Source organism: Zootoca vivipara, chromosome 5 (genome assembly GCF_963506605.1).
Source record: "Zootoca vivipara chromosome 5, rZooViv1.1, whole genome shotgun sequence".
Lineage (NCBI taxonomy): Eukaryota > Metazoa > Chordata > Lepidosauria > Squamata > Lacertidae > Zootoca > Zootoca vivipara.
In genome coordinates, this window is record NC_083280.1 from 42,920,798 (window position 1) to 42,946,023 (window position 25,226).

At 38.6% G+C, this 25,226-nt stretch overlaps 1 protein-coding gene across 1 annotated transcript in view; it reads right to left on the reverse strand.

Annotated features, from left to right (window-relative positions):
• Positions 1-25,226, reverse strand: part of LCOR (ligand dependent nuclear receptor corepressor) — a 48,882-nt gene that overhangs the window by 10,334 nt on the left and 13,322 nt on the right. The window contains exons 3-7 of the mRNA XM_060274684.1: positions 19,405-19,470; positions 18,915-18,994; positions 8,931-9,063; positions 7,235-7,522; positions 2,429-2,522 (exon numbers count right to left, since the gene is read on the reverse strand). Of these exons, the coding sequence (XP_060130667.1) occupies positions 2,429-2,522; positions 7,235-7,522; positions 8,931-9,063; positions 18,915-18,994; positions 19,405-19,470 (661 nt within the window). The remainder of the gene's footprint in view (positions 1-2,428; positions 2,523-7,234; positions 7,523-8,930; positions 9,064-18,914; positions 18,995-19,404; positions 19,471-25,226) is intronic.

Below are 25,226 nucleotides of genomic sequence, written 5' to 3' on the forward strand. Positions count from 1 at the left end.
TTACTTTGCATTAAACATTAAAACAGAAAAACGGAATGGTTCTCAAATAAAAATGTTTCACAAATTCAGACTCCATTTCCTTTTAAAATTAATCATAAGCCACATAAATATCAAACTGATTCTGTTTTTCACATGCCTAGGTAAAGAAGCAGGATATTTTCTTGCCACATATGTATTATTTATTATGCTCTTTCCAACTTTACTGATTAAACAGATCCAGGTTAAATCTATTTTAAAAAAAGAATATTATCTACAGTCTAATCAGACTATCCATCTTGTTTTATGTACACAATTATTTCAATTCCTGTAAATAATATGAACAAAAAGTATGCAATGCATTCTTGGTACTTTGCTCATTAAGATGATTACTATGCATATCCTATCTAGCAGACAGCCTTTATATATTCACATACCCCTTTAACCTAGCCATCTGACATCTGAGATATGTATTTTAGGACCCACCTTACTCTCTTGACTGTAATTTGTACTTCAATATTGTATTGTTACATTTTTGTAACCAGCCCTAGGACCTCATGATGAAGGGCAGGTAAGAAATCTAATCAACAACAACAATAACAACAACAACATACAGAAGATTTGGATGCATAGCAAGGCAGAAGGAATAACATACATTCAAGTTTGGACTTCCTAATTCTTTAGTAAATGCCTATTAAACATTACTCAGAATTTGAAGATTCTTAATTTGGTAACAAACAGTCCACATGAATTCTGAACAAGAACCACCCAAGGAAAATAATAAATTTCTACCAGAACTTTAAACATGCATTGAATATTTCAGCTAGTTCTAAAAATCACTGTCCAGTTATAAAGATTAACTAGCACAGGCTTCTTCAAACTCAGCCCTCCATATGTTTTGATACTACAATTCCCATCATCCCTGACCACTGGTCCTGCTAGCTAGGGATCATGGGAGTTGAAGGCCAAAAACATCTGGAGGGCCGAGTTTGAAGAAGCCTGAACTAGCACTTTGAAAGACAGAGGGCAATAGTTAACTGGCATTTAACTGAACAGTACAAAGCACAAACACATGCTGATCTCTTGAAGATGATTTCAATCAGCCATGTAGGAACACTTTTTTTTAATGCACAGAACCTGTTAGAATATTCAGAAAGGGAACAGAAATTGATATTCTCCTTCACAATACAGTGTTTAGAGTTCTGACATACAGGGTTAAGTAATATATCCATGTTGTGAGGAATTTAAATGTCTCTTTTGCAGTTATAAGTCAGTGACTGTCAACAATGGTCATTTTTATATCACTAGAAGTCCCGCAACTTGAAGATTATGTAATTCCACATCTATATTCAGCCACTAAATATTCTAAGGGCTGGTTAGCTTTAAAATTATACAAAAATGTATTCTATTGCAGCATTTTAAAGTATCACCCCAATTTTTTTTATTATCATGTATCTTCCCCCTATCAGAGCATGCAACAAAAAATACAAGGTTGAAGGAATTGTATAACCTTCACCAAGAAAAATCTGCACCCAGAAACTATCTACTAGTCTAATAATAGTATAGTATTTGGAATGTTTGAATTATTGAGTATTCATCTTGGAAACAACTCCAAGGTAAGTAATTACAAATCCACCATATATCTAATGAGCCATTAGAAAACAAATGGAATTATAGCACTGTACTATAATAGCATGTTATACAAAAAAAAATCCTAACTAATATTTTACAATTTTTGCTCAACCACTATCTTTACTTTAGTGGCCTTGCCTAAACATTCTGACTACTAAAGGAAACACTGTTTGGTTTGCTGATCTATTCAGACAAGGCAGCCATCATCCCATCCTATCAAAGGCTGAAATTGGGTTCAGATACTCATCAAGCCTCATGTGGTCACCTGTGGGATGTGCATGGAACTACCAAAGGCTCAAACCCAACAAAGATCATGTGCAGCCACTGGTTGTATGACCTGATACTCCCATACATGAAGCGTCTGAAACTGCATTGTGATAACACTTTTTGACTTGCTACAATCATGAAAACTGCAGTATTTGTTTGTATAAGCTTCAAGGGAAAATGGTTGTTCATACAACTGGCACCCAACATAACCCCTGCCAAGTTGTTAGCCCGCTCATAGGCCCAATGCTCCCATAGTCAAATACAACAGGTGTGGCTGAGCATGTTAACAAAGTCAAAATAGTCAAATTTTTAAAAAGTTGAAAGATCATAGCTCTACATTTCATGTATCAGGTACAAAACCAAAGTATTCCTAAAATGGAATTGATTTTTCAGTTGACTGCATATTTAAGGATAGGAAGATGGTGTTTTAACAAGATGTAATTATACTCTGAAGGGTTAAATCAACCCTGAGGAAGAATTTGACCCTCAGTTTGTTGTTATGCAAATAACTTGAGGGGGTTTTTAGATTAAAAATACTAAGAATTTCCCTTACCCATTCCCAGGAGTAGCGGAGCAGCCAGGTGAATGGCTCAAGGAGGCGCTGCCTGCACATGGACTTTTCTTAGTGGACAGATCAAGTACTCCGTCTGCAGAGACATGAGAATTACTTGAGAATAGGAAGAAATTAATAAAACTAAACACACACAAACATACAACTTGGCAAGTTTTTATGGCTGAAACTCTGTCTCAGTTAATCTTGGGTTGCTTTGGAACTTCCTAGTGAACCTCAATCAAAGTCTCTTGACATATCAGCCATTATTTTATTTTCCTTATTTTGTTTTGTTAAGGACATATCAATATTATGACTTTCATTCAACAAAATATTAATGGTAGATTAAACAGTATGAACACGTTAAATCTGAGAGCATAGAATGCAGGTTAATTTCAAAACATGGTTCTCTGCTTACACTTCATAGTGTCTGAAAAGTGGATCAAGTTACTACTTTTTGAGCATGTATACTTCTTGTTATCCACCATACATTCATTAAGATGTAGTCTATGTATTGATGGTTTCAAGTAAGACACAAAGCAGAACAGGAAAGAAAAAGCATCTTAACAACCAGAACCGGAGTTCATGTACCCATAAAAGAAAACTCAACAAGTGTTTAATTCAAGAACTACAAAATGGAGGAAGAGTGGGGAAATTATTGCCTTACAATTATTATTGCAAACAAACTGCAGCTTTCATATTACTGTAAGTATTTTCTGGGTACACTTCATTTTAGTTAATATATTTATATTCCATCTTTAATTATTCCATCTTTAAATTTAGCAAAAACAATACTATTTAATGGGATAGATTACAGGGCACTCTCCAGATGTTGTAGACCAGGGGTTCCCAACAAAATTTTCTCGAGGACCCCTCATTGAGCCGCTATTGTGACAAGGACCCCCATTAATTCCTAATCCTAAAATTAAAAAGTGAGAGCCAAATTAAGAGTCTTTTTATATTTTATATTTATACGTTTTTTACAGTTACAACAGAGTACTCCATCAGTATACAGTTAGTTTTAATTTTCAGTTCTTAATGAGATGAACCACTTTTTCACCAACGGTTCATTTTTAACTACGCGAACTGTAGCTTCCGCGAAAAACAACGCTTTGTTTACAAACACTACTGTTTTGCAAAGAGGCAGCGCGCGCCAGGGAGGAGGGAGGGGAATGGAGAAGACAGGGTACCTGCGCAGTAGCGCACAAATGAAGCCGACACGCGCAAAGCATCTTGGGGAGGTGAGCGTTAGTAGAATGCACGCGCTGCCTCTTTGCAAAACAGTAGTGTTTGTAAAGCGCCACCTAAGGGGCATATAGCAGAACTACTGCCTCTATCTAATTCTAGTTTTGCGCTAGACTCTGCTCATGCAGGAAGCGGCCAAAACAAAAAATCTGTTATCATACGAAATATATTTAATATATTTTTTATTCTAATAGCATCTTGAGGACCCCTCTGGCATAGCTCGCGGACCCCTGGGGGTCCCCGGACCACCTGTTGGGAACCACTGTTGTAGACTACAACTTCTATCATCCCTGACCACTGGCCATGTTGGCTGGGGTAATGGGAATTGTACCCCTCAATATCTGGAGTGCACTACTTTGGCTACCACTATTCTTGCTTTTTTAAAAGTGCTGCAGTCCAGATATTCAATCCATGAGCTATTCAGTTAGAACAGAGATACCGGTAACTAGTTCAGCAATGCTAGCCTTGCAAGTTCCAAGGAAGTAAAGCAGATGCTAGAAAGTCATGTGACTGGATTTTAAAAGTCACATAATAATATATTTTGCATTTATAAGATACTTGAGATATTGTTAGCCATAAGTGGAAGACTAACTAATAAGATTGATGAAATCATTTTTTCTACACAAAGACTATCTCCCATGAAGCTTAAGTATAAACACTCTTAAAAGCTGCACAATTAATGAGCTACTTGTTATTACTAACAACTTTTAAGAGGTAGCCAGTGGGAAAGAGGAAGGGTTAGCGGTGGCAAGGGTAGAGTAGTTACCACACAATTTGCCAATGTGTAAATTTATAGGTGCCCGCATCCTATAAGCAGGACAGATTCTTCTTTTTCTTAATAAGCTGGGTAGATTCTCACTGAATTATTGCTGTGTTTCATAGAACACCTAAACTCTCAAGGGATCCAACTCCATTCCCAGCATATGGAGTATACAGCAACTTCTAATGCACACAGGAACTCACTTTTTAGCAGCTGCAGCTCAGTGAAACAGTGTCTCCTTTTCTAGCAAACAAGTAACAAAGCTATGGTTGTACAGACCACCTTTAAGACTCTTAACCAGAACTTTATTATGAATCTAAATCTTTCTGTTCTCTCCTCTACCAAAACAGTTTTGGAACTGTTTCAAGCCTGTTTGTAACTACATTAATAGGACAGTTAAGGAGGTTTGGTAATATTTGCTGTCCATGCATTTATATGCTAAAATGTACTATTTGGCTCACAGAAATGGAAAACATTCAAGTTCATAATTATTCAAAGCAATGTTATTTAAAGCAAACCCTCCTTTCAAGATCATCTATACTGTTTAACAATAAAGAACATTTAGTTTTTCAACATGTATTTTTGCAATTTAAGGGGCGTGAGTCAGGTCTGGAAAAGGTCTACTTATTAATAGAAAGATGGGGCAGTACCTCGTTACCCCCTGCAAATTAAATACTTATTTGGTTCTACGAGAAAACCAACTAGAAGACCCATGTTATTCTTCTACGGTAGAGATTCACAATCCCTTTCACTATCACTTTTCATTTGTGTTTGGTGTAGGTGAAGTTTTACACATATGAAATAACATGAGAAGTGGAGAATAGTCAGCTATGCATGCTTACAAGGATTTGAGGCTTACAGTAGCTAACAAAATTAATGTGACTCAACAACATCAACCTGTGACAAAGATTAATTCTAATTTGCATTACATTAAGACTTAAGTAATAACAGTATTTGCGGGTAAGACATCATTTCTAGTGGGTCAGGTTTTTGGTTCAATATCTTAAGAAAGTGTTAAAAAGCTGATGGATTCTGTATATATGTGGAACTCTCTCTAGTAAGTTATATGAGGAAATGCTATAGGAATAGGTATATGTAGCCTTGAGACCAGAAAGGCAAGTGGGCAAACAAATTATGTTTTCAATAAATACCAGAATGGAAAGAATGAATGGTTTTTCAGCTTTCTATGAAAACAAAGCAAAGAAGTTACAGGTTTAAAGTCGGAATTTGATGCACACTCACTTAAGAGAAAGCACAATTGAACACAGTGGGATTTTATTTAGTAAACATGTATCAGATCACACTGTTGCTTAAGCTGTTTGTGAAAATTTCTAGACAATAATATTTTAAGAGCTTTATTTTCTAACACATATGTATTGACTTTTCTGCAAAGCCCAAGTGGCATACAAAATAAACCAACTTTTGGGCAGACAATTGCTTTCAATAGCTTATGGATTTCTCTCGCCTCTAGAATGCATTCAAATAAACATACATTATAATGTAAGATGAAGGGCAAAATTCTTCAAGTCCATTAAAAGTACTGTGTATTTGTTCACTTCCAAGGGAAAAGAACAAAATGTTCAACTGCTACAACCTAGCATTTGTTCTTTCAAAAGCACTTGGTCAACACCAAGGTTTTCTTTTAACATAAGCACCACAAAGAGAGGTTGACAAATGCAGTTACCATATCTTAAGATGCTGGCAACCACCTGCTACCTCCAGCATAAGATGAGAAAGGTTGGGCTCATCTCCGATGTTGTTCGGAACTCTGGAAGAATGTAAGAGCCTGCTGGATCAGGCCAATGACCCATTCAGTCAAGCATCCTGTTCTCACAGTGGCCAATCGGATCCCTGTGGGAAACCTACACCTGGAATCAATGAGAAGTTCCTCTGCTTCCAAGTGTTCCAGAAGGTCAGGAACAAAATTCCATCTTTCTTCTAGAACACCCAAGAAGCATTGATTTCACCTGACACTGGACAGAGCATCAGTATTTCCAAAGTCTGGTGACGCATTTATAGTAATTTAACTAAGGCTGAAACTTGGGGGAAAGGTGAAATCTCATGTTTGACTTCACCCTAGACACCATAATCACCTGGAACCAGTGAGAAGTGCTGATGCTTCTGGGGCTCAGAGTAACACCAGCCACAAGGTCCTGACCCTGCACCAAATCTCCTTTGCATGTCAGAAGAATAGGTGGAGAACAGGGTCAGTGATAACCACAACTGGTTCCTGGCTACCAAGGTCAGCCAAAATATGTGGGTCCTGTTTAAAGCCCTCCACCAGAAGACACACTCTTATGTGTAGGATACCACATACTTAAAAGATGTCACACACAAAGAACTAAACACACAAAGAAAGTTACAATTGACATGTAGGACTATATTTAAAGTAAATAAAACAGCCTTTAGTAAGCTGGCTGCTGTAAGACAATTTGAGTATTCTGCTCCAATTACAGGCATTCTGCTTATGAGCAAATTGCCAAAATACTTGCCAAGTGTGATTACAGGCACAATTCACTACATGGAGGCTGGAAGGACAATATCAAACCCATTAATTCAGCATAAGTAAATTTCCCAGAGAGTAAGTTTCTTTTCTGGCAGACCCAGCATCCATCTGGAATATGCTTAATAAAATGAGGGCACATAGCACTTTCGCACCATTTTCAGCACAGCTTTTCTCCATTCCCTTATGCACTACTAATCAATCCATGCCTCTCTTATTTCCGTTCTATGATTTACTTAGTCATTAATGGCCAGCAAATTGCAAATGGTTGCAAGGGGCTATGAACAGAAATGTGGCATACCTTGTTCGCTAGGATCCAACTGAGACTTTCTGACAGTGAGGTCCAAGGGCGAGTCCTGGTCAGCCATGAGAAGTTTGCTGAGCACAGGATTTTGAGCCGTTGCACCCACAGGGGATGAGGCTACCAGAGATGCTTTCAGCAGGCTTTGGTTCTTTGTGCTATTGGGCGAGCTGGAGTCCTGAGTAGAGCTAGTTTTTGAGGTATATTCAGCAGCAAACTGTCGAATCATCCGCTGCATGATCTCACGGGCCACTAGGGGAATGTTGGGGTCAGAGACCCTATGACTGTCTAAATGGTAAAATAAATAAGAAGGAAGTTTTATGTGGAACAAATTTTAAAGCAAGACAACTTCTGAAACTGAGGGTTGTGGGGTTTTTATTTATTTAAAAAAGCTATAATATTTTAACGTGCAAGTGCAAGACAATAAAAAGGCACAGGTCTTACATCAGGGTCTCTCTTAATTGCATTTTCAAGATCTGATGCAACTTATAGAATTGTGCACCCATTCCCTACAGCTCCCTCTCTTAACTGCATTTAAAAGAGCCCCTATGTCTGCACCAGCTCCTTAAGATCACAATGCCCAATTTTTAACACAGAGAATTTTAAAATGATATAATACATTCACAAGAATGAAATAATTTATTCTATGCTGGAATGGGAAGAGGGAGGCAAATTAAGCGTGTATTTCTTTGTATGGAGGTTTAAAGAATCACCTTCCAGTATAACAGCCCTTTGCCAACATAAGACAGAGACCCTATGTATGTCCCCAAATAGAATTCTAGGTCTGCAATAATCTGCCCACCAAAATAAGCTGAGCTAAAGAGCATAAACTAATAAATTATCAATGTGAATCTCACCTAAGCCAAAACTCTCTAGGTAGAATTAGACTAACCACCTTAAATCCACAATTCTTCTTAGCTTCCCCACAACCACATGGATATAATATTTGCCTATTTACTGGTTCTGACATAATATTATGTGCGGTACTTTGAACACAAACTCTGCTATGTAAATGCTGTTATTAATAACTCCGCAAAATTCTTCTCTTCCCACCAGTCCAGCTGCCTGAGAAATCTTGGGCACCAACAGGGCTTTTTTCAGCTGGAACTCTCCAGAACTCAGTTCCAGGTGGGTGTGATTGCCATTATAAGAGAAAAAGAGAAGTGTTCATGGCACCTCTTTTTCTAGAAAAAAAAGCACATGGAACCACTGCATGGAGACAAAATTTAGAGCACAAACTACCCAGAGGGTGATGAACCTTTCGGGCCCAGTGGGACAAAACTTTAACTCCCCTCAACTCTGTGAGCCAACTTCTAACAGGTGGGTAGGACTGCCCAAATGTCAACCATCTAACATCACAATAACACTGGCTGATTGATACATCAGTGTTGGACCACAGGAATCAGAGGACTCAGGAGATAGTTCAAAGGTCTTGTTCTTCCCTGTAGGCAGCACTTCACAAATGCCTGAAAACCAGGTATGGTAATTGTTGGGCCTCTGGGAAGTGCTTGGGAAGCATGTTGGGTGCAATATATATTTAAAGGTGCCAACCAGTGTCCTTTTAAAGATTATTTAATGGAATAGAGTTTTAATGGAAATAATATATGGCTATCTCAAAAAAGTATTTTAAAAAGATCAGTTAGCCAAGCATGCAAGCCAGTTAGAGTATTAATTTCATTCTTTCATCATGACCAACCTTTTCGATAAAAGACTGCATGGATAAATTCTTCCGCTTGCCTCTCGAACCGAATGATTTTCGCTTGCTCTTGTCTAAGCAGAGCTTGGTGCCCAACTTCCAAAGCTGGCTCATCCAGACTGACTAAGTGTTCCTATGAAAAATATTTAACACAAATGTAAAAATATAAACACCTCTTCTTTTTTATGCTGACTTTTAAAAAACTGCTCACTGTAAAGACAGTGATACAATTTGATCTGATACAATTTGGAATATATGTCAGAATTTGTCAGCCATCTCTCATTGCTTAACACTTAGGGTTGTACATTTATTAAGAAGCAGTTTCCACTAAACTCAGTGGCAGCTACATCTGATGATGAATGCATACAATGATGAATGCATCAACAAAGTCACAATATTAAATACAGAACAAGAAAGGAAGAACGATCTTTTCATTATTTAATAAAATTTATCATATAAGGAAAAGTACTCAAAATTTTCACTTCAAACTGATCAAACACGGGGTTGTTCCAACCAAGGCACTGGGCGGTGGAATGGCAACCTGGCTGCTGATTGCAACAACTCTAAATTATGTGAAGGAGCAAGAAAAAATTGGTTAAAGGAAAATATGTGGGGGGATTATGCTGCCACTGCTGCCTTTACTACTAAGGTCTGTGCCCAAGTCTTGAAAATTTTACCACTTTCTCCTGCCCTCCAAAAAGCTACTTCATTTTTCTCCTCTCACCCACCTAAAAGTCCCTTTCCATCAAAACCTCTACCACACTACTATATTTAGGGAGAGTACATGCAAAGTAGCTAAGGAAACTGATCAACACTGAGGTCAATTTACATGCCCAGTTAGGCATGTAGGTACCCATTTTCTGTCAAGGTTGACCTTAAATCTCCAGAGTCAAGATTTTGAGAAAAAATGACTGTCTGAGAACCCAATCATAAGCACACAATGAAATTCAGTTTGTTAATGCTCTTACCCCTATTTAAGAATTTGGAAACTTTACATCTGAAATAGACCTCTTTAAAAAGAATCCCACATCAAGCACAGCAGTCAGTTACAAAGTCCCTACTTTCCATATGCAACCACTAGATAGCACTCCTGGCCATGGTTGCCATCTGGCCTTTCCAAGAGGAAACCTGGATTCAAAAGACATAGCCAAGCAGCAAACCTGGTTCTTTAAGAGGAGTGTGATTACACTCAACAGGAATTCCCCCTTGTCTCCATTAAACCCCTGTTGATTAATTCTTATCCCAAATAGTCTGTAGGTATTTATGCAGGATGAGGACAGCTGCTGCTGGATCCAAAATAAAGAAAAATTGTAGTTTGATGTTATCCACATGCAACTATTTCCAATAGTCTAACCATCTCAACCCAGTGACCAGGGCAGTCTCGAGCAGGTTGGCCGCCCTGGCACTGAGGGGCGGAGATCGCTCCGTCGCCCCCGCCGGGTGCAGCATGGTTTCTGCTGGCCCGGCGCCCTCGCTCACCGCGCCACCGGGGGTCTACCTAGAGCCGGCCCTGCCAGTGACATTATGCAGCTGTTAAACCATATTGGTTTAAACCATATTGGCAAGTGAGTATCTCCAAAAGGTATCATAGAAGTAGTAAAGGTGCAAAAATGATAATCAAGGTCACAGCCTTTAAAATATTGTTTTAACTATGGGAGCACATGTAAGTAGTTCCTAAAGTTTTCAATGTTATAGATGGAAATGAGAGCCTGTCTTGTACTATAGTGAAGAGAGAATGACAAGATGGTGGGCTCACCCTAGTTTTGATGTAACAAAATAAGTGGAGGTCGTCAAAACATTGCTCTTCAACACACACACACACACACACACACACACACACACACACACACACACACTGGAAACAAAGACAAAGAAAGGACTTTAAAATAAATGATCAATGCCCGTTAAGAGGTTGGGTGTGAGGTAAAGTGTCTAGCATGTCTTAAGAAACACTCTCCCCTGTGCTTCAGGCAACTTATACCTTTAATATCCCACATAATTCCTTGCCAGAATTATGCAAAATAAGCAGCTTGACTTAAGCTCTTCAACCTATGCATAATTTATAAAGGCTAAATAATTTTATTTTTTTTCTTGGCACAATTTAGTTTGCCTTGCTACCTGTTTGATTCAACTTTTTGAAACAGAAGTACTCACATGAATTTTAAGACCATACTTTATTCTGCATTGTCTGAAAATCCATCCTTTCCTTACAGGTAAAAATATCTTGTATAGAACAAGGTACCTAATGTTAGTATATATCAGTAAAGAACTCACAGCACTTTAAAAAAAATACTTTCATTAACACTGGCTTCATTGAATAGGGTTGCTGCTGTCCACATAAGCCAACTGAATATGGTGTTATAGCGGTGTGGAAAATTACACTGTAAGAACTACATCAGTGAAGGACAAAAATGGATCGAAAAGAGATTGTAAGGAAGGAATAAAGAAGTGGATTGATTACAGTTAGGCACCAATTGTTTTCAAGGAAAGAACCACCCTGTGCTGGTGTATAGCACACTGTCAAACATAGGCTAATAACACAAAACACAATACATATGCTCAACAGTTCCAAAACATCAACCACCCTCAGACTAAGGCTGGTAGGATATTATGTAGCCCCAGCAAACCATGGTACAAAAAAGCAGCAGTGAAGGATATCTCATGTATCCAGATCACAGCAAGGGCTTACACCCCTCTTGACCTATAGAACCACAATACGTAAGATCACAAGAAAGAACCTGGCGATGAGAAACTTTAGTGAAAATTTGCTGTACACAAACCCAAGGATAACAGGGTGCTTATAAAAAAAGTGCTGCAAAAAACAAAGAAAAATGGAACATTTGTGAGTTCTGATTTTCCAAAGGAATTCTACAGTATTTATTCATGCCACACTTTCTTCCACAAGGCAATTCAACAGTGCATAGGTAGGGTTCCCAAGCGCTTCCCCAATCAGGCACTGGCCAGAACCAATCCTACTTTAGCTTCAGCAAGGCTGTTGCAACATGTGGCCTCAAGCCATGCCCTAGGATCTGCATTAGGATTCTGGACACAAATGCCAAACAGAAATTTCAACTCTTAAGCTGAAACACAAGATGCAACACCAGCACAAGATGCAAGCACCAACACAGGTAACCAAGGGAGGGGGAGGGTAGTTTAACACCAAAGTGTATCTTAACATACACCCAGAACCTTAACATACACCCAGAACCTTACCTTAACCTTTAAGCCTGCAGGACAAGCTACAAAAGGAATGCCTAGCACAAACAACCAAGGCCTTGGATTTCAAGCACTCTGCTCACTAGCAGTGCTTGATCTAACAACTCTGTACTATCCTTTCTTGCATAATAAGCACAACCAGAAAATACACGGCAGAATAATCATGACTAAAGTAAACTATGACTGCCTACTGTAAACCACTTAGAAGTCTTTTGTTGTAGTAGACTGAAAATAAATGTTAAATAAATAAAAATTAACTTCAGTGCAACATGCTCCTCTGGAAAGATGCATACAGTCCCTAATATTGTATTCTCCAACATCTAAACCCCACCTCATTGAAGGAGAATATAAGGTGGCCACAATGACAAGAGGAGCATGTATGGGTCATGGATTCCTCAGCGAGACTGATGGAACAGGGATACAGATTGAGGCTTTCTTGTGCACTGACCAATCCATTCCTTTGCAATGAACACACTTTATTTTTATTTATTTAAAAAAGATTTGGTACCTACTTTTCTTTATAAAATAATCTAAAACCAGAGTATAATACAACAAAATGCATTAAAAATCAAGCAATCAATGAACAATAAAACATACATAGTTCAATAGCTATTTAGAAAGTGCAGTGACACAGATTCAACCAAAAGCCCAGGTGATTAAGTAGGTCTTCAACTGGTGCTGAAAGCTAACAAGAGTTGCCACCAACCAGTGTTTTTCTTCTAGAAAAAAGGTGGCGGTACTCACCATGAAGTTGTTACATTAAGTGCCACATTTTTAAGCAGTGCTTTTCTTCTAGGAAAACAGGTGCTGGTGCTACGTAACCTTGAGTACCCCCAGAAAAAAAAGCACTGCCGCCAACTGTAAATGAAGAGTAAGGGAGCTCCACCATCAGGGTACCATGCATTCCAGGTGCAAACTATCTAATACTACTGTTAGCATGCATCTTTTTTGAATTGCAAACTACAATGCAATAAGGCAAGGATGCTTCCCTACTTTGTACCACACAAACAGCTAAGATAGCCTGGAGGAAGAGAAGCAATCCTTTGCACACTACTTGAAACCACCAGAAGAACTGAGAGAGCTGAAGCAGTTAATCCATTTACTTGACACTATTGGACTGGGTTCACGCACAGGAACACCTCTCCTGCACACCACCACAGACTTCACACATATCACGTGTATGCAACAGTGCCCACAAAGGGATAAAACTGCCTTGCTACAATAGCCACCAGCATGGGGTTTAACATCTTCCCAATGAGTAGTCACTCCTCATCAGCCATGATGATCTGGCAGGCCCCTCATTCCCGCCTCACCTAGAAGTGCAAACTTCTAGAATGTATCCAAATAATTATTTTTATTTATAATATTTATAATCCAACAACTCATTAAAAAAAACTAAGGTGGTGTACATTTAAATCAATAAAACACCTTAAAATCGTTAGACTCATAAAATACAGAATGAATAGCCAACAGTAAAAATACAGGGGAAGATGGAAAATGAACACAAAGCGAGAGATGACCTGGGGATATGAGCATTCACTGATTTATTCCATCCACAATGGTCATTGAACTGTCAACCACTCAAACTAGTTTCCCCATCCTCTGTGGGACTTCACAGTTGGGGACACCAATAACTCCACTTGGAAACTATGTTATGGAGCAATTAACTCATGAACAAACAAAATATTGCACCCAAATTTTGTGGTCCACTTGTATGATTAGTGGAACAGGGCCTACAAGACAAAGCTCAGGAGTTGAGGTTGGGATGTTGCTCTCACAGATCTAGGCTCTCGCCCCATTGCCTCAAATAAACTGCCTTTCTGCTACCTCTATCCTTTACCATCTGAAACTGTTGCCAGCAAGAAATGTATTCAGCATATTGCACCTTGTACAAAAACATTATCAGTGGCACCAGCATCATCTAAGAATGAGCTTAGGCAAACCATACCCATATACTCCCAGGAACAGCCTGAATATCCTAGAGTCTCAAGTGTAATACACAGCATCTACACCTAAGACGCCATTCTACAAGGCATGGATGACCAACTGCCAATGGAATGTAAGAACTCTGTTAAACTATCTGCACTGGCTTCCATTTGCTACTGGGACCAGGCTCTAGGTTCTTGTGGTAATATATAAAGCCATGAACAACTTGAGTCCAGGATACCTTAAGGACCACCTGAGCCCTTATATCCAAACTCAATCATTAAGATAATCCAGAGGAGCAATTAGTTGTTCCCTGAGTTACACAGGTCCAACTGGCTTCAACCAGAGGTTGGGCATTTAATGTTGCCAAGCCCATGCTGTAGAATATTCTTCCACCACAGATTCATGAGGCATCCTTGCTACTGACTTTCGGGTGTCTCACGAATAGCTTTTTATGCTGACAGGTTTATGAAGTTATTTAAACTTTCCCGATTAGCCAGTCATTTTAATGATTACTATTGGGTGTTTTTTGTTTTTATGGCATGTTATGTTTTATTGTATATACTGTTGTACATCCCCTTGATATTTTATGAGTTGGCAGTATATAAATATTTCTGTAAATAGATAAAAATGATAAAAGCAATGCAAAGTAACACCATTATCGTACAGCATAGCCATCTGCAATGCAGACACTTCGGTTACAATCTTAACCCTATCCCTGATCTATGACAGAATCTCTGTGGAACAGGCATCATCATTGACTCCTGTCTAAGAGAAGGGAGGAGTACAAAAAAGGTTCCACATATGCAATAAGGAAACTTCTGCTAAGCTTGGACACTTGTGGATCAAAATGAGCACTCCACACAGATCCCTATCCAGCTTCTTAAACATGACATGGGACTGATCTGCTTCCCTCAGTGGACCCAGGCATAACTGTGCAAAGGGTCATGGAGTACAGACCACAAGTACATGCATGCCATCAAAGTTTCCCCATAAAATATGTAAAATGAATATAGATAATAACGTTGGACACGACTAAACGACTAAACAACAACAACAAATGTTAGTATTTATTTATTTATCCTCTGCCTTTCTTTCTAACAGAACTCAAGGCAGTTTACAGATAAAAGCAAGAACTGTTAAAAACATAACAATCTTTTTTTAAAAAGAAACATCAATAGAATTAAAACTATATACATATATAGAATCTGTTAAAATCATATCAATAATAACAACACAGCATCAGCTCTTTCACCTAAAACAGTCAGTTCACAAAAACATGTTGAAGCAAGGAACTCTTCACCTGCAGGCAAAAATACAACAAGGAGCGAGCCAATGTAGCTTCTCTAAGGAGGGAATTCCAAAGTTTGGGAGCAGCCACTGAGAAGGCTCCCTACCAAGTGTGCCTGTGAAGGTGGCAGAACTGAGAGAAGAGCCTCCTCTGAAGTTCTCATATGAACCCAGGAAGGTTCATATGAGGGAATACAGTCTTTCAGATAGCTTGGACCTAGGCCCTGTAGGGCTTTATAGGTTGTAACCAGCACTTTGAATTGTGCCTGGAAACAGACTGGTAGCCAATGGAGCTTTTATAGCAAGGGAGACATATGCTTCCTATAACCAACCCTGGGCCCCAATCTGGCTGCAGCTCTTTGACCCAGTTGAAGTTTCTGAGCACTTTGCAAAGTGTAGAGTTTGTTACAGGAAACCAAATGGGATGTAACTAAGGCATATGTCACTGTGACCAGTGATCAAGGGGTACAGTTGGCACACAATCTTTAACTGTGCAAATGCACTTCTGGCCCCCACAGAGACCTGGGCATCCAGGCAGGGCACTCTCAAGCAGGTCGCGCGCCCTGGCGCTGAGGGGCGGAGATCGCTCCGGCGCCCCTGCCCTCGCAGGGTGCATCATGACTTTTGCGCGGCAAAGCCGCGCAGCGCCGTGCCTACCAGCCCAGCACCCCACACCACCGGGACTATACCTAGAGCCGGCCCTGCATCCAGGCTCAGGGCTAAGTTCAAGAGCACACCCAAACTGCAAACCTGTGTCTTCAAGGGAAGTGTTACCCACATTCAGCACAGCCTGAATCCCTATTCCCTGTTCTGCATTCCAAATGACCACTACTGTCTCGTCTGGATTCAGTTTCAATCTGTTCATTCTCACCCAGTCCATTACTAACGACAGGCACCATTTTAGAACCAAGACAGCTTTCTTGCATTTACAGTGGTGCCTCGCTAGACGAATTTAATTCGTTCCACGGGTCTTTTCTTATAACGAAAAAATTCGTCTAGCGAATCCCATAGGAATGCATTGAAAAAAAATTGAAATTTTTTTTGCCCATAGGAACGCATTAATTGAATTTCAATGCATTCCTATGGGAAACCGCGATTCGCTAGACGAAAACGAATTTGTCTAGCGAGGCAACCTCCGCAAGAAAAAACCTTTCGTTAAGCGAAAATTTCGTTAAGCAGGGCATTCGTTAAGCGAGTCACCACTGTAGGTGGGAAGGAGAAATAGAGCTGGGTGTCATCAGCATACTAGTGACACCGAGCACCCAAACTCTAGAAACCTCTCCCAGCAATTTCATGTAAATGTTAAATAACAGGATAGAACCCTGAGGAATCCCGCAGGTCAACAGCCAAGACATCAAACAGGAGTCCCCCAGCACCACCTTCTGTGTTTGCCCCTCCAGGAAGGGACCCGCTGTTAAAGAGTGCCTCCAAGTCCTATCCCAGCAAGGCAGATATAATCAGTCTCCTACACTCAAACTGAGGTGCCAACACACACTCTAGAACCTTGCCCAAAAATGGGATAATGTAATAAGGTGCTAAGGTCTCTCAGACGTCTTCATCTGAGACATCTGAGAGACCTTAGGCCCTTATTACATTGGACTTTTTGCACATTGAATATGGCACTTTTTGAGTCTTATTCGCCTCTTCAGAGACACATTGCATATGTGTTATGTATTCCATTCCCTCCAGTTGCATATATATGATTTAGTGTTTTCACGGTCTTTGTTATTTCTATTTATTCCTGTAATATTACCATGTTGTCTGTTGTTTGTCACAAGAATGGGATAAAGCAGATTGGAAAAGTTTTCTTTTTTAAAAAAAACCCCCAAAAGTCATATTATATTTAATGTTACATTTACACTGACAGTTTACATTAAAATAAGTGTTTTGTGCTCATCTAAAATACAAAACTAATTATAGAGCTCCTACCAAATATATTTCTATTTTTACAACTTTTTATGTACATTCTGGGAGGGAAACACCTTTCTTATCAGGACATTCTTCCCCCCAGATTTTCCTCAAATGTCTTATTATCTAACAGTGATAGCCAATGCAGTGCTCACTGAACAAAGCTCAAAAGAGAATTGCAATCATAACTTAGGATGGCAACTGCTAAGTAACACTAGCCGTGTAACATATCAACCCAGCTTAAATTTATTTTATCTAGCATTCATTTTTCACAGGACGAAAACAATCTGCAACTTTAGAACTGAGCTAACCGACAAAATTCAATACCTTCAGCATGACTGAGTAAGGGACACTGCAAATTCATATCCATCTTCCTGAAAACAGATCAATATTCACTGCATTTTATAAGGACATAAATCAGGGGTCTCCAAACTTTATGAGCCCCAGGACCATTTCACAGAAGAAAAGGCAATGCCCGGGACCCTCCAAAAACAGGCCAAACACACCTGCATGGCCACAGAAACACACACACCCCAAAACAAACAAAATGCAGGCAAAAGAAAAAGCAGGCAACTTTCCCCCAAACAAAACAATTATCAGTTTTTTAAAAAATTAAATATTAGGCAAGGCAGTGGGTTTTGGAAGGCACCAAGGAGGTGTCTGAGGGCATCACAGTCTCCACACTTTGGACCCTAGGCTTAAGGATGCCTGCCTGATGCTATAATAGCCATATATGGATTCAGAATGGAAACATGAATTTGGTAGAGAACTTGCAGTGAGGTGAGAAGAGCCATAAGCATAGTGCTGTTCCTACACTTAAAATTAGGATCACTAACATCTGCTTTCCGAGCAGTCCACATTCTGATCTGCCTAGATTACAATGTGCTTTCTTCTCCCCACTTTAATAATGATACAAAAAAGGACAGTGGTGGTGTGTACAGTGTGCAGATACTTCCAAAAACAGCAAGGCACTTGTCGCTCCTGTAGATATTGGACTCAGCAAGTAACTGCAGTATCTCATGAGTTTACTGACAGAGGTGCATAGCTTATTTAAAGATTAGTAGAAAAGCTTGCGAATGTAGTACACAGTCCACTATGCCAAGAAAAGAAGGTGCAAAGCTAATTATCTGTTGGCAATTGTGGATTAATGTGTGCAGAGAATGAAACAGCTGCCATCAGACTGAACTCTACCCACATGCTAGGTACTTACACAAGAACCACAATCAAGCAATGAAGTTAGATTCTGGCAGATATAGCTTTCTGTTGTTCTCATTGCAGTGAAGCAAGAGATCTCCACAAAGTGCACATAGGAAAATTGACTCTATATTGCAATCACAGACAAAGTGACATGCTGGGTAGCCCCTACAGACTGAACCTCGCAGTTCGCAACCACTGAAGGAATTGAGTACCATTTGTCTTCACATACAACATAGAATTTAAGCATATAGATTCCTCTCAATAGGAAATGAGTAAAAGGAAAAGACCTCCACTGACCAATTTTCTTTTTCTTTTTCCTTTGTTCGATGTCCTTTTACTTTAAGGAAGCAAATGTAGGCTCCTCTACCCATTACTATTTTGCCAAACTAAAGCCAGATAAAAACCCAAATCCTTTTTTTAAAAAACTGAGCATATTTGCTTTGTTACCTTCACTTTCTCTCGTCTCAAACAGCAGAAAAGACAATTTTCATCAAAAGACCAATCAGAGACACCTTCAGGCTCAAAGTCTGTGAAGAAGAAGAAGCTGTTACTTCATATCTATAAAGACCACAACTTGCTTATGGCTAAAGATCATTTCCCAATTCACTACATGATTTAGAAGACACTTGGTGAAATTCAGAAAACACAAATTTGAATTTTGTCATGCTTTTAATTCCACAGTGTTACAAAAGTATAATATTTGCCTACACACAAAGCTGATTTTTCTAAGCAACACCCAAACCACTGCCAGTTATACAGAGATGAAGGCATGCTCATTAGTAATTTTAGCCAATATGAAACTAACTGTGAGCATTGCCTGGGGGGAGGGAAAAAGCACAAATCACCAAGGTAACATACATTTTCTAGAGGCAGAGCAGAGGTTGATTTTGTCATTAGAAATGCAGATCAAGGCAAAAAAGGGGGGGAGATTTAATACCTTTAAACAAACTCAGATCTTTTAATAATTCAGGTCCAAACAGCCCTTCTAGAATACTTTCAAATCCTAAAAGCAAAGAAAGAATAGTTAGCTTTCTCTATAATATATGTTACTGTCAGAATATTGAAAATGGTTCTTTATTCATCTGTTCCTAGCATGCTTTTATGCAATGAACTCAAGGCCTCCTGGTCAATCATGACAAATAAATTGGGGGAGGAGAAATGAGCCTTTATGTATATTATCTTTAAGAGTTACACCAAATAACTATATTAATAATTAAGAAGTATAGAGTAGACAAATGGAAATGTTTGTCTATCAATGCAATTAATTTTTCCACAAAAATCCACCACTCTTTTTAGGTTATAAAAAATATGTATTTTTGCCTCATCTTATAGATCACACTTTTTAGCAAAGATTCTGAACTTCAAGCCTTAGAATTTCTTAGAAAAAGGAAAGCCACTAAGGTGCAAAGGAAACAGCAAAATACAGTGTGCATGCATTGTGTATACGCTTGTTTATTACAGAGAATATTTTCTATGCCTTTTTAAAGAGTGCAGAGTGTTTCTGTTCTAAAAGATTCTACCACCACCACCCAATTATTGCCACTATTTGTAAATGTAAATTCAGTGTTAATCTAAATCATGGCTTGCAGCTAAAGAGATAGCCAAACTAGCTACCCATTACTCATACCATAAGGAAAGGGGCACATTCTAGAAAATATACTGGGGACATTTTAGGAGACATTTGTTAATTCTGCCAGAGTTTACTCTGAAAAATAAGACATACTTTTGGGATTTTGTAGTACAATTTCCACATATACTTAACAGTATTGTACTTGTATAATTTCTACTTTTACTACAATTTACTACAATATTTGAAGTCAAGAAAGAAAATGATTTTTTTTCAAGAAAGCCTTGGAAAAAGCAATGCAACAGCTATTTTTGGACCCACAATAGACTGCAATATAGGGCAATGTTGCTTTAGAGATGCATGACTCTCTCTCTCAAGCAAGCTTCACAACCCAGTGTGTATACTTCATTTATAAAGTATACCCAAGAACCATATTGCAAATTTGAATGTGTTACAGTCATTAGCTATCAGATGTAAAACTTAGAACACACTGCTATCATTTAATGTTAGTAAGAGGTTAAATTTGCTACTGTGGATTGAAACTGCTACCAGAAGCATTTCTTGATCAATGTTGATCAGCTAACAAAAAATCTACCAGGTTGAAGCAAACACAGAAGAGACAAAAATACAGAGAAAAGAAGGGGGAAGTGTAATAAATATATATGCGTGTAAAGCAATGAGCACACAATAAGCCAAAATACAATGAATGCAGCTGGACATCATTATCTTACAGTTACTCTGCTAACTTTTTAAAGTTACAAAGTAAAACTGACAGAAATATAAGTCACAGTCAAGTCTGGGGAAACATAATTACCAAGAAAAAGTTAAAATTCTAAAAGACTATCTGTATATTATGCACATGTTTCCAACAGAGAACCATTTGCTTTATTATTATAAAATAAAAGAAAAAGCCAGAGAAGAATCTGTGAAATGCAGAAATGACAAGCAGAGAAACTTCCCTTCCTTTTATTTTAAAAGAAAAAAGTGTTGGGGCACTCTTGCACATATGCATGTAACATGTAGATGTTATATAAATAATTGTATTTGCTTTACAACAACAACTCAATAATGTATTTTGCTGGTATATTTTGTTTAACTCTTTCCACAAGAGAATGGCTGTGTCTGCATATAACACTAAACCATGGTTTGTTTCAACCATGCTTTGTTCAACAGTTTGTTTGTTTGTTTGCATTTATATATGAACTGTTTCACACATAAGCAAACAAGTCATGGCCTGTTTCTCCACCTGCTCTTGCCTCAGGCCTTTATAACTTGGTGAGTGAGGTGGGGTGGCAAAACAAAGCATTGTTAAGTTAGGCTATAGAGTTTGGACATAATATCAAAGCATAGTCAGAAAAGAAACCATGGTTAGTCTCTTGGGTTGGGTCTGCAAGTTCAACAAACAAATGCCAGAAATTGTTTTTCAAGTTGCCAGAAATTGTTTTTTTCCATCACGTGTTAGAACATTGCCACTTCTAGGCATCCTCTGTAACACTGAGGGCTTGGCAAACTGTATATGTGGCTTATTTCTAATGGTGTTAAATATCATCTGTGATTTTGACTGCATTCTAATATTTGTTGATACAGATTTAAAGGGTCTTTTAGTCCATAGATTCCCATTGTTCTTCTTGTAGTTGATTCCCTGTGTCTTTTCTCCCTATAGCCACTATACCTTCTGTTGTGTCGTAGATTATTTTACTGTTCTTCTATATATGAAACCATCCCTATATGCTTAGTAGTTGTTCATATTCTTTTACAAGTCTGATTGTGTCTGCTTTTACTTTAGTGTCAGAGGTAAAACGTTTCATCTAATTAATTTGTAGTCAGCTACTTTATATTTTACAATTGTTATTTAAATGGCTATCCTGGTTTTTTGTTTGTTCAGGTATATTAGTCTCCTAACCTGTATAGGTCCTTAACCTCTCTGTCTTCATATTGCTGATTCTTTTCCTGATAGAATAGCAGGCAATATAAAAATGGGATAAGTTGAAATATACCCAGGGTTATTTTTAAAAACCATTCCCTTCCCCATAATTGTCATGTTAACAGGATAAGTGGATAATGTATTCTGCTGATGTTATTTTATCCGTTATCTGGGATATCTATTGTTTTCCTACATCTCTTCCTGTACCATTGCTATCAGAAGCTTCAGTTGGTACACTGCATCAGACCATCCAAAATTAGATATTCCTATATCACTTTATGTTTGTTTTTCTTCTAAATCCATGCACTTGCCTCCCCACAAAATGTATACATGAAATAAGCAGCTTTTGCTAGGTTTTTTATTTTTCAAGAATATAAACTGAAAAAACTGGGTGGGGTGAACAGAAAGCTTGAATACAAAAGCATGTAATGTGTAGTTAGTATCTAAATGTTACTACTTAAGATTACAAACAGTTTAGTTCTGTGCAAGGCTGAATGCTTTAAAAAACACACCCAAACCTATTACAATATCTGTATTAGTAATTACCAACGATTCGTGTCCCATGGAGTTTGCTATGCATACAATAGAAAATTCACAATGTCTGCCAAGTGGGTTACACAGCCTGGACAGTATAGAATCCTACCTTGTTCACTGTTCTCACCAATGGTAATGCCACTTGATTTTTATTAATATTAAATATTAGATTTAACAGTTGCATAGCAACAGCAGAAGAGCTTATATGTAATACTTGTCACCAAAAAAGCCAAATAAGGCAAGAATGAATATATTCAAAAATTATTTTAAAGGACTTGGCATAATGCAGCAGCAAACAACATGCAGCAGGAAGCAACACAGAAATGAAGGGATATGACCTGCCTGTTACTTTCAATCACTTAAAGAGTCCAGAAAAATCATGTGCATGTATCTGCAACAAATACCCTGAAGAGATCTTGAAAAATGAGATCCTGCCTAGTTTTTACTAGGATTTCTCTCAATCACTCTTAGGAGATAGTAGAAAACATTCCTTTCTCCAATGATATTTTCCTTCTTTCCCTATTTGACAGATTATGTTTTCTCTATATTTCAAAGGAAAAGAATTAACATGGTTGTCCATTAAATTCCTGTATTCATACCTTCATCATTCACATGCATGTTTGATCATTTACAGCTACTGAAGAGAAGCAGTTATACAAACAGTGACAAGCATAAGAGCACAGAAATTGTAAGAGACTCAGGATGTTTTAATTTTGCTATTTTTCACAACATTTCAGAACTGCTTTTACATATGAAGACTTGGCAATAAGAGAAGGCCATTTATTGTACAATGAAAAACAGGCTTGCTGATGTTTTCATTCTACAAAAATGAGTAAGGGTACAGTATTTGGATTTTCCAAAAGTTTCCTCTACAAGAAATTAGCTATTATTTACTATAGAAGGACCACTGATTGATTATTGTAAGAGTTACTTGAAAGGAAACGGTATCTTGATGCATGCTGATGCACACATTTTCTTCCACTCGGGATGTAGTAATAATAATAATAATAATAATAATAATTTATTATTTGTACCCAGCCACTCTGGGCAGCTTCCAACAAAGATTAAAAATACATTAACATGTCACACGTTAAAAACTTCCCTAAACAGGGCTGCCTTCAGATGTCTTCTAAATGTCAGGTAGTTGTTTTTCTCTTTGACATCTGATGGGAGGGCATTCCACAGGGCGGGTGCCACTACCGAGAAGGCCTTCTGCCTGGTTCCCTGTAGCTTTGCTTCTCACAGTGAGGGAACCACCAGAAGGCCCTTGGCGCTGGACCTCAGTGTCCAGGCAGAACGATGGGGGTGGAGACGCTCCTTCAGGTATACTAGGCCGAGGCCGTTTAGGGCTTTAAAGGTCAGCACCAACACTTTGAATTGTGCTCGGAAACGCACTGGGAGCCAATGTAGGTCTTTCAGGACTGGTATTATATGGTCTGGCGGCCGATCCCAATCACCAATCTAGCTGCCGCATTCTGGATTAGTTGTAATTTCCGGGTCACCTTCAAAAGTAGCCCATTAAGCAGCTCTTATTTCAAACTAAATGGATCTTGGTTTTTGAAAAAACAACTTAAAACAATTTGCATAGTTAAATTTGGTAATAAATAAATTTCACTGTGGAGTAGGTGTGCGCGTATGCACCCAGAATACGAAAACTGGACATTTCCCCTATTATCTAACCCTGTATTTTAGGCTAATGGTTTAATGACCTGTTTCCCTTCTTTGATAATTAAATCTTTTGGAAAATTTTGATGTACACATGCATCATGTAGGCTAAAACAAACACAGTTCATTTAGCTTTTCCTTGTATAATGTGTTGCACTATCATCTTCAAAGCTCAACACAGCTCAGCACAGAATCTAGGCTGGCACTGGTCTTTTGAGTCCAATTCATCACACTGAAGATGCATAAACCCTAAAATATCTCTCAATTGCTTTACTTAGCCGGTTATCTCTTATTGCATACCCTGGCTTTACATAGCCATTTGTCTAGTCACCTGTGATGAGCAAACACTATAAAAAGAGGGAGATTGGGTACCTACACAAGTTCACAATGGAAATAGGATTGCTTTGTGGCACAGAATAAAATGCTCTATTACAGCCCTTTAGAGACTAGACAGAAAGCCCTCTGAGTCCTAGAACCCCTTCTACTGCTCCTGGAGTATTCCCTAGCCACTGAAGAGCAGAAACAAAACAGCTTAGTCCTTTCCTTCCAAACCTCATACAAGCAGTCTCAAATGTCTGTCAATAAACACTGTTTTTGCCTGTGTTTCACATGAGAGCCTGCATGTGAGCCAGCCAGCCTGTTTTCCTTTCCAGAAAAGTGAAGATTGGAATGCTAGCCAAGCCAGGGAATGTGAGCCTAGGTTTGCTTCTCAGAACATGTTGTGTCATAATGTGTTCTCAGTGATGTGGAGAAGATGGCAAAGGCAGCTGCAAGAAATTAATGGACTTATCACTGGTTCTTTCAAACTGTACAGAATACAGAACACCTTCAGGTATATGACTCAAACTAGTAACCTGCTATATTGCTCTTACAAAATAGCAGCAAGAGCTTTGTGCTACTATTCTTGCTTCTCACTTGCCTCAGATTACTCAGTCTTCGGTATCAAGTGGAATAAAATCACAAATTTTTGATACGCTTACACACTCACATTCAAAGAACTAACATGCAAAAGAGTGGGAAAGGTTTTCTAGGCTACCACAGTGTTTCCCAAGGTGGCCAACCAGGTGCC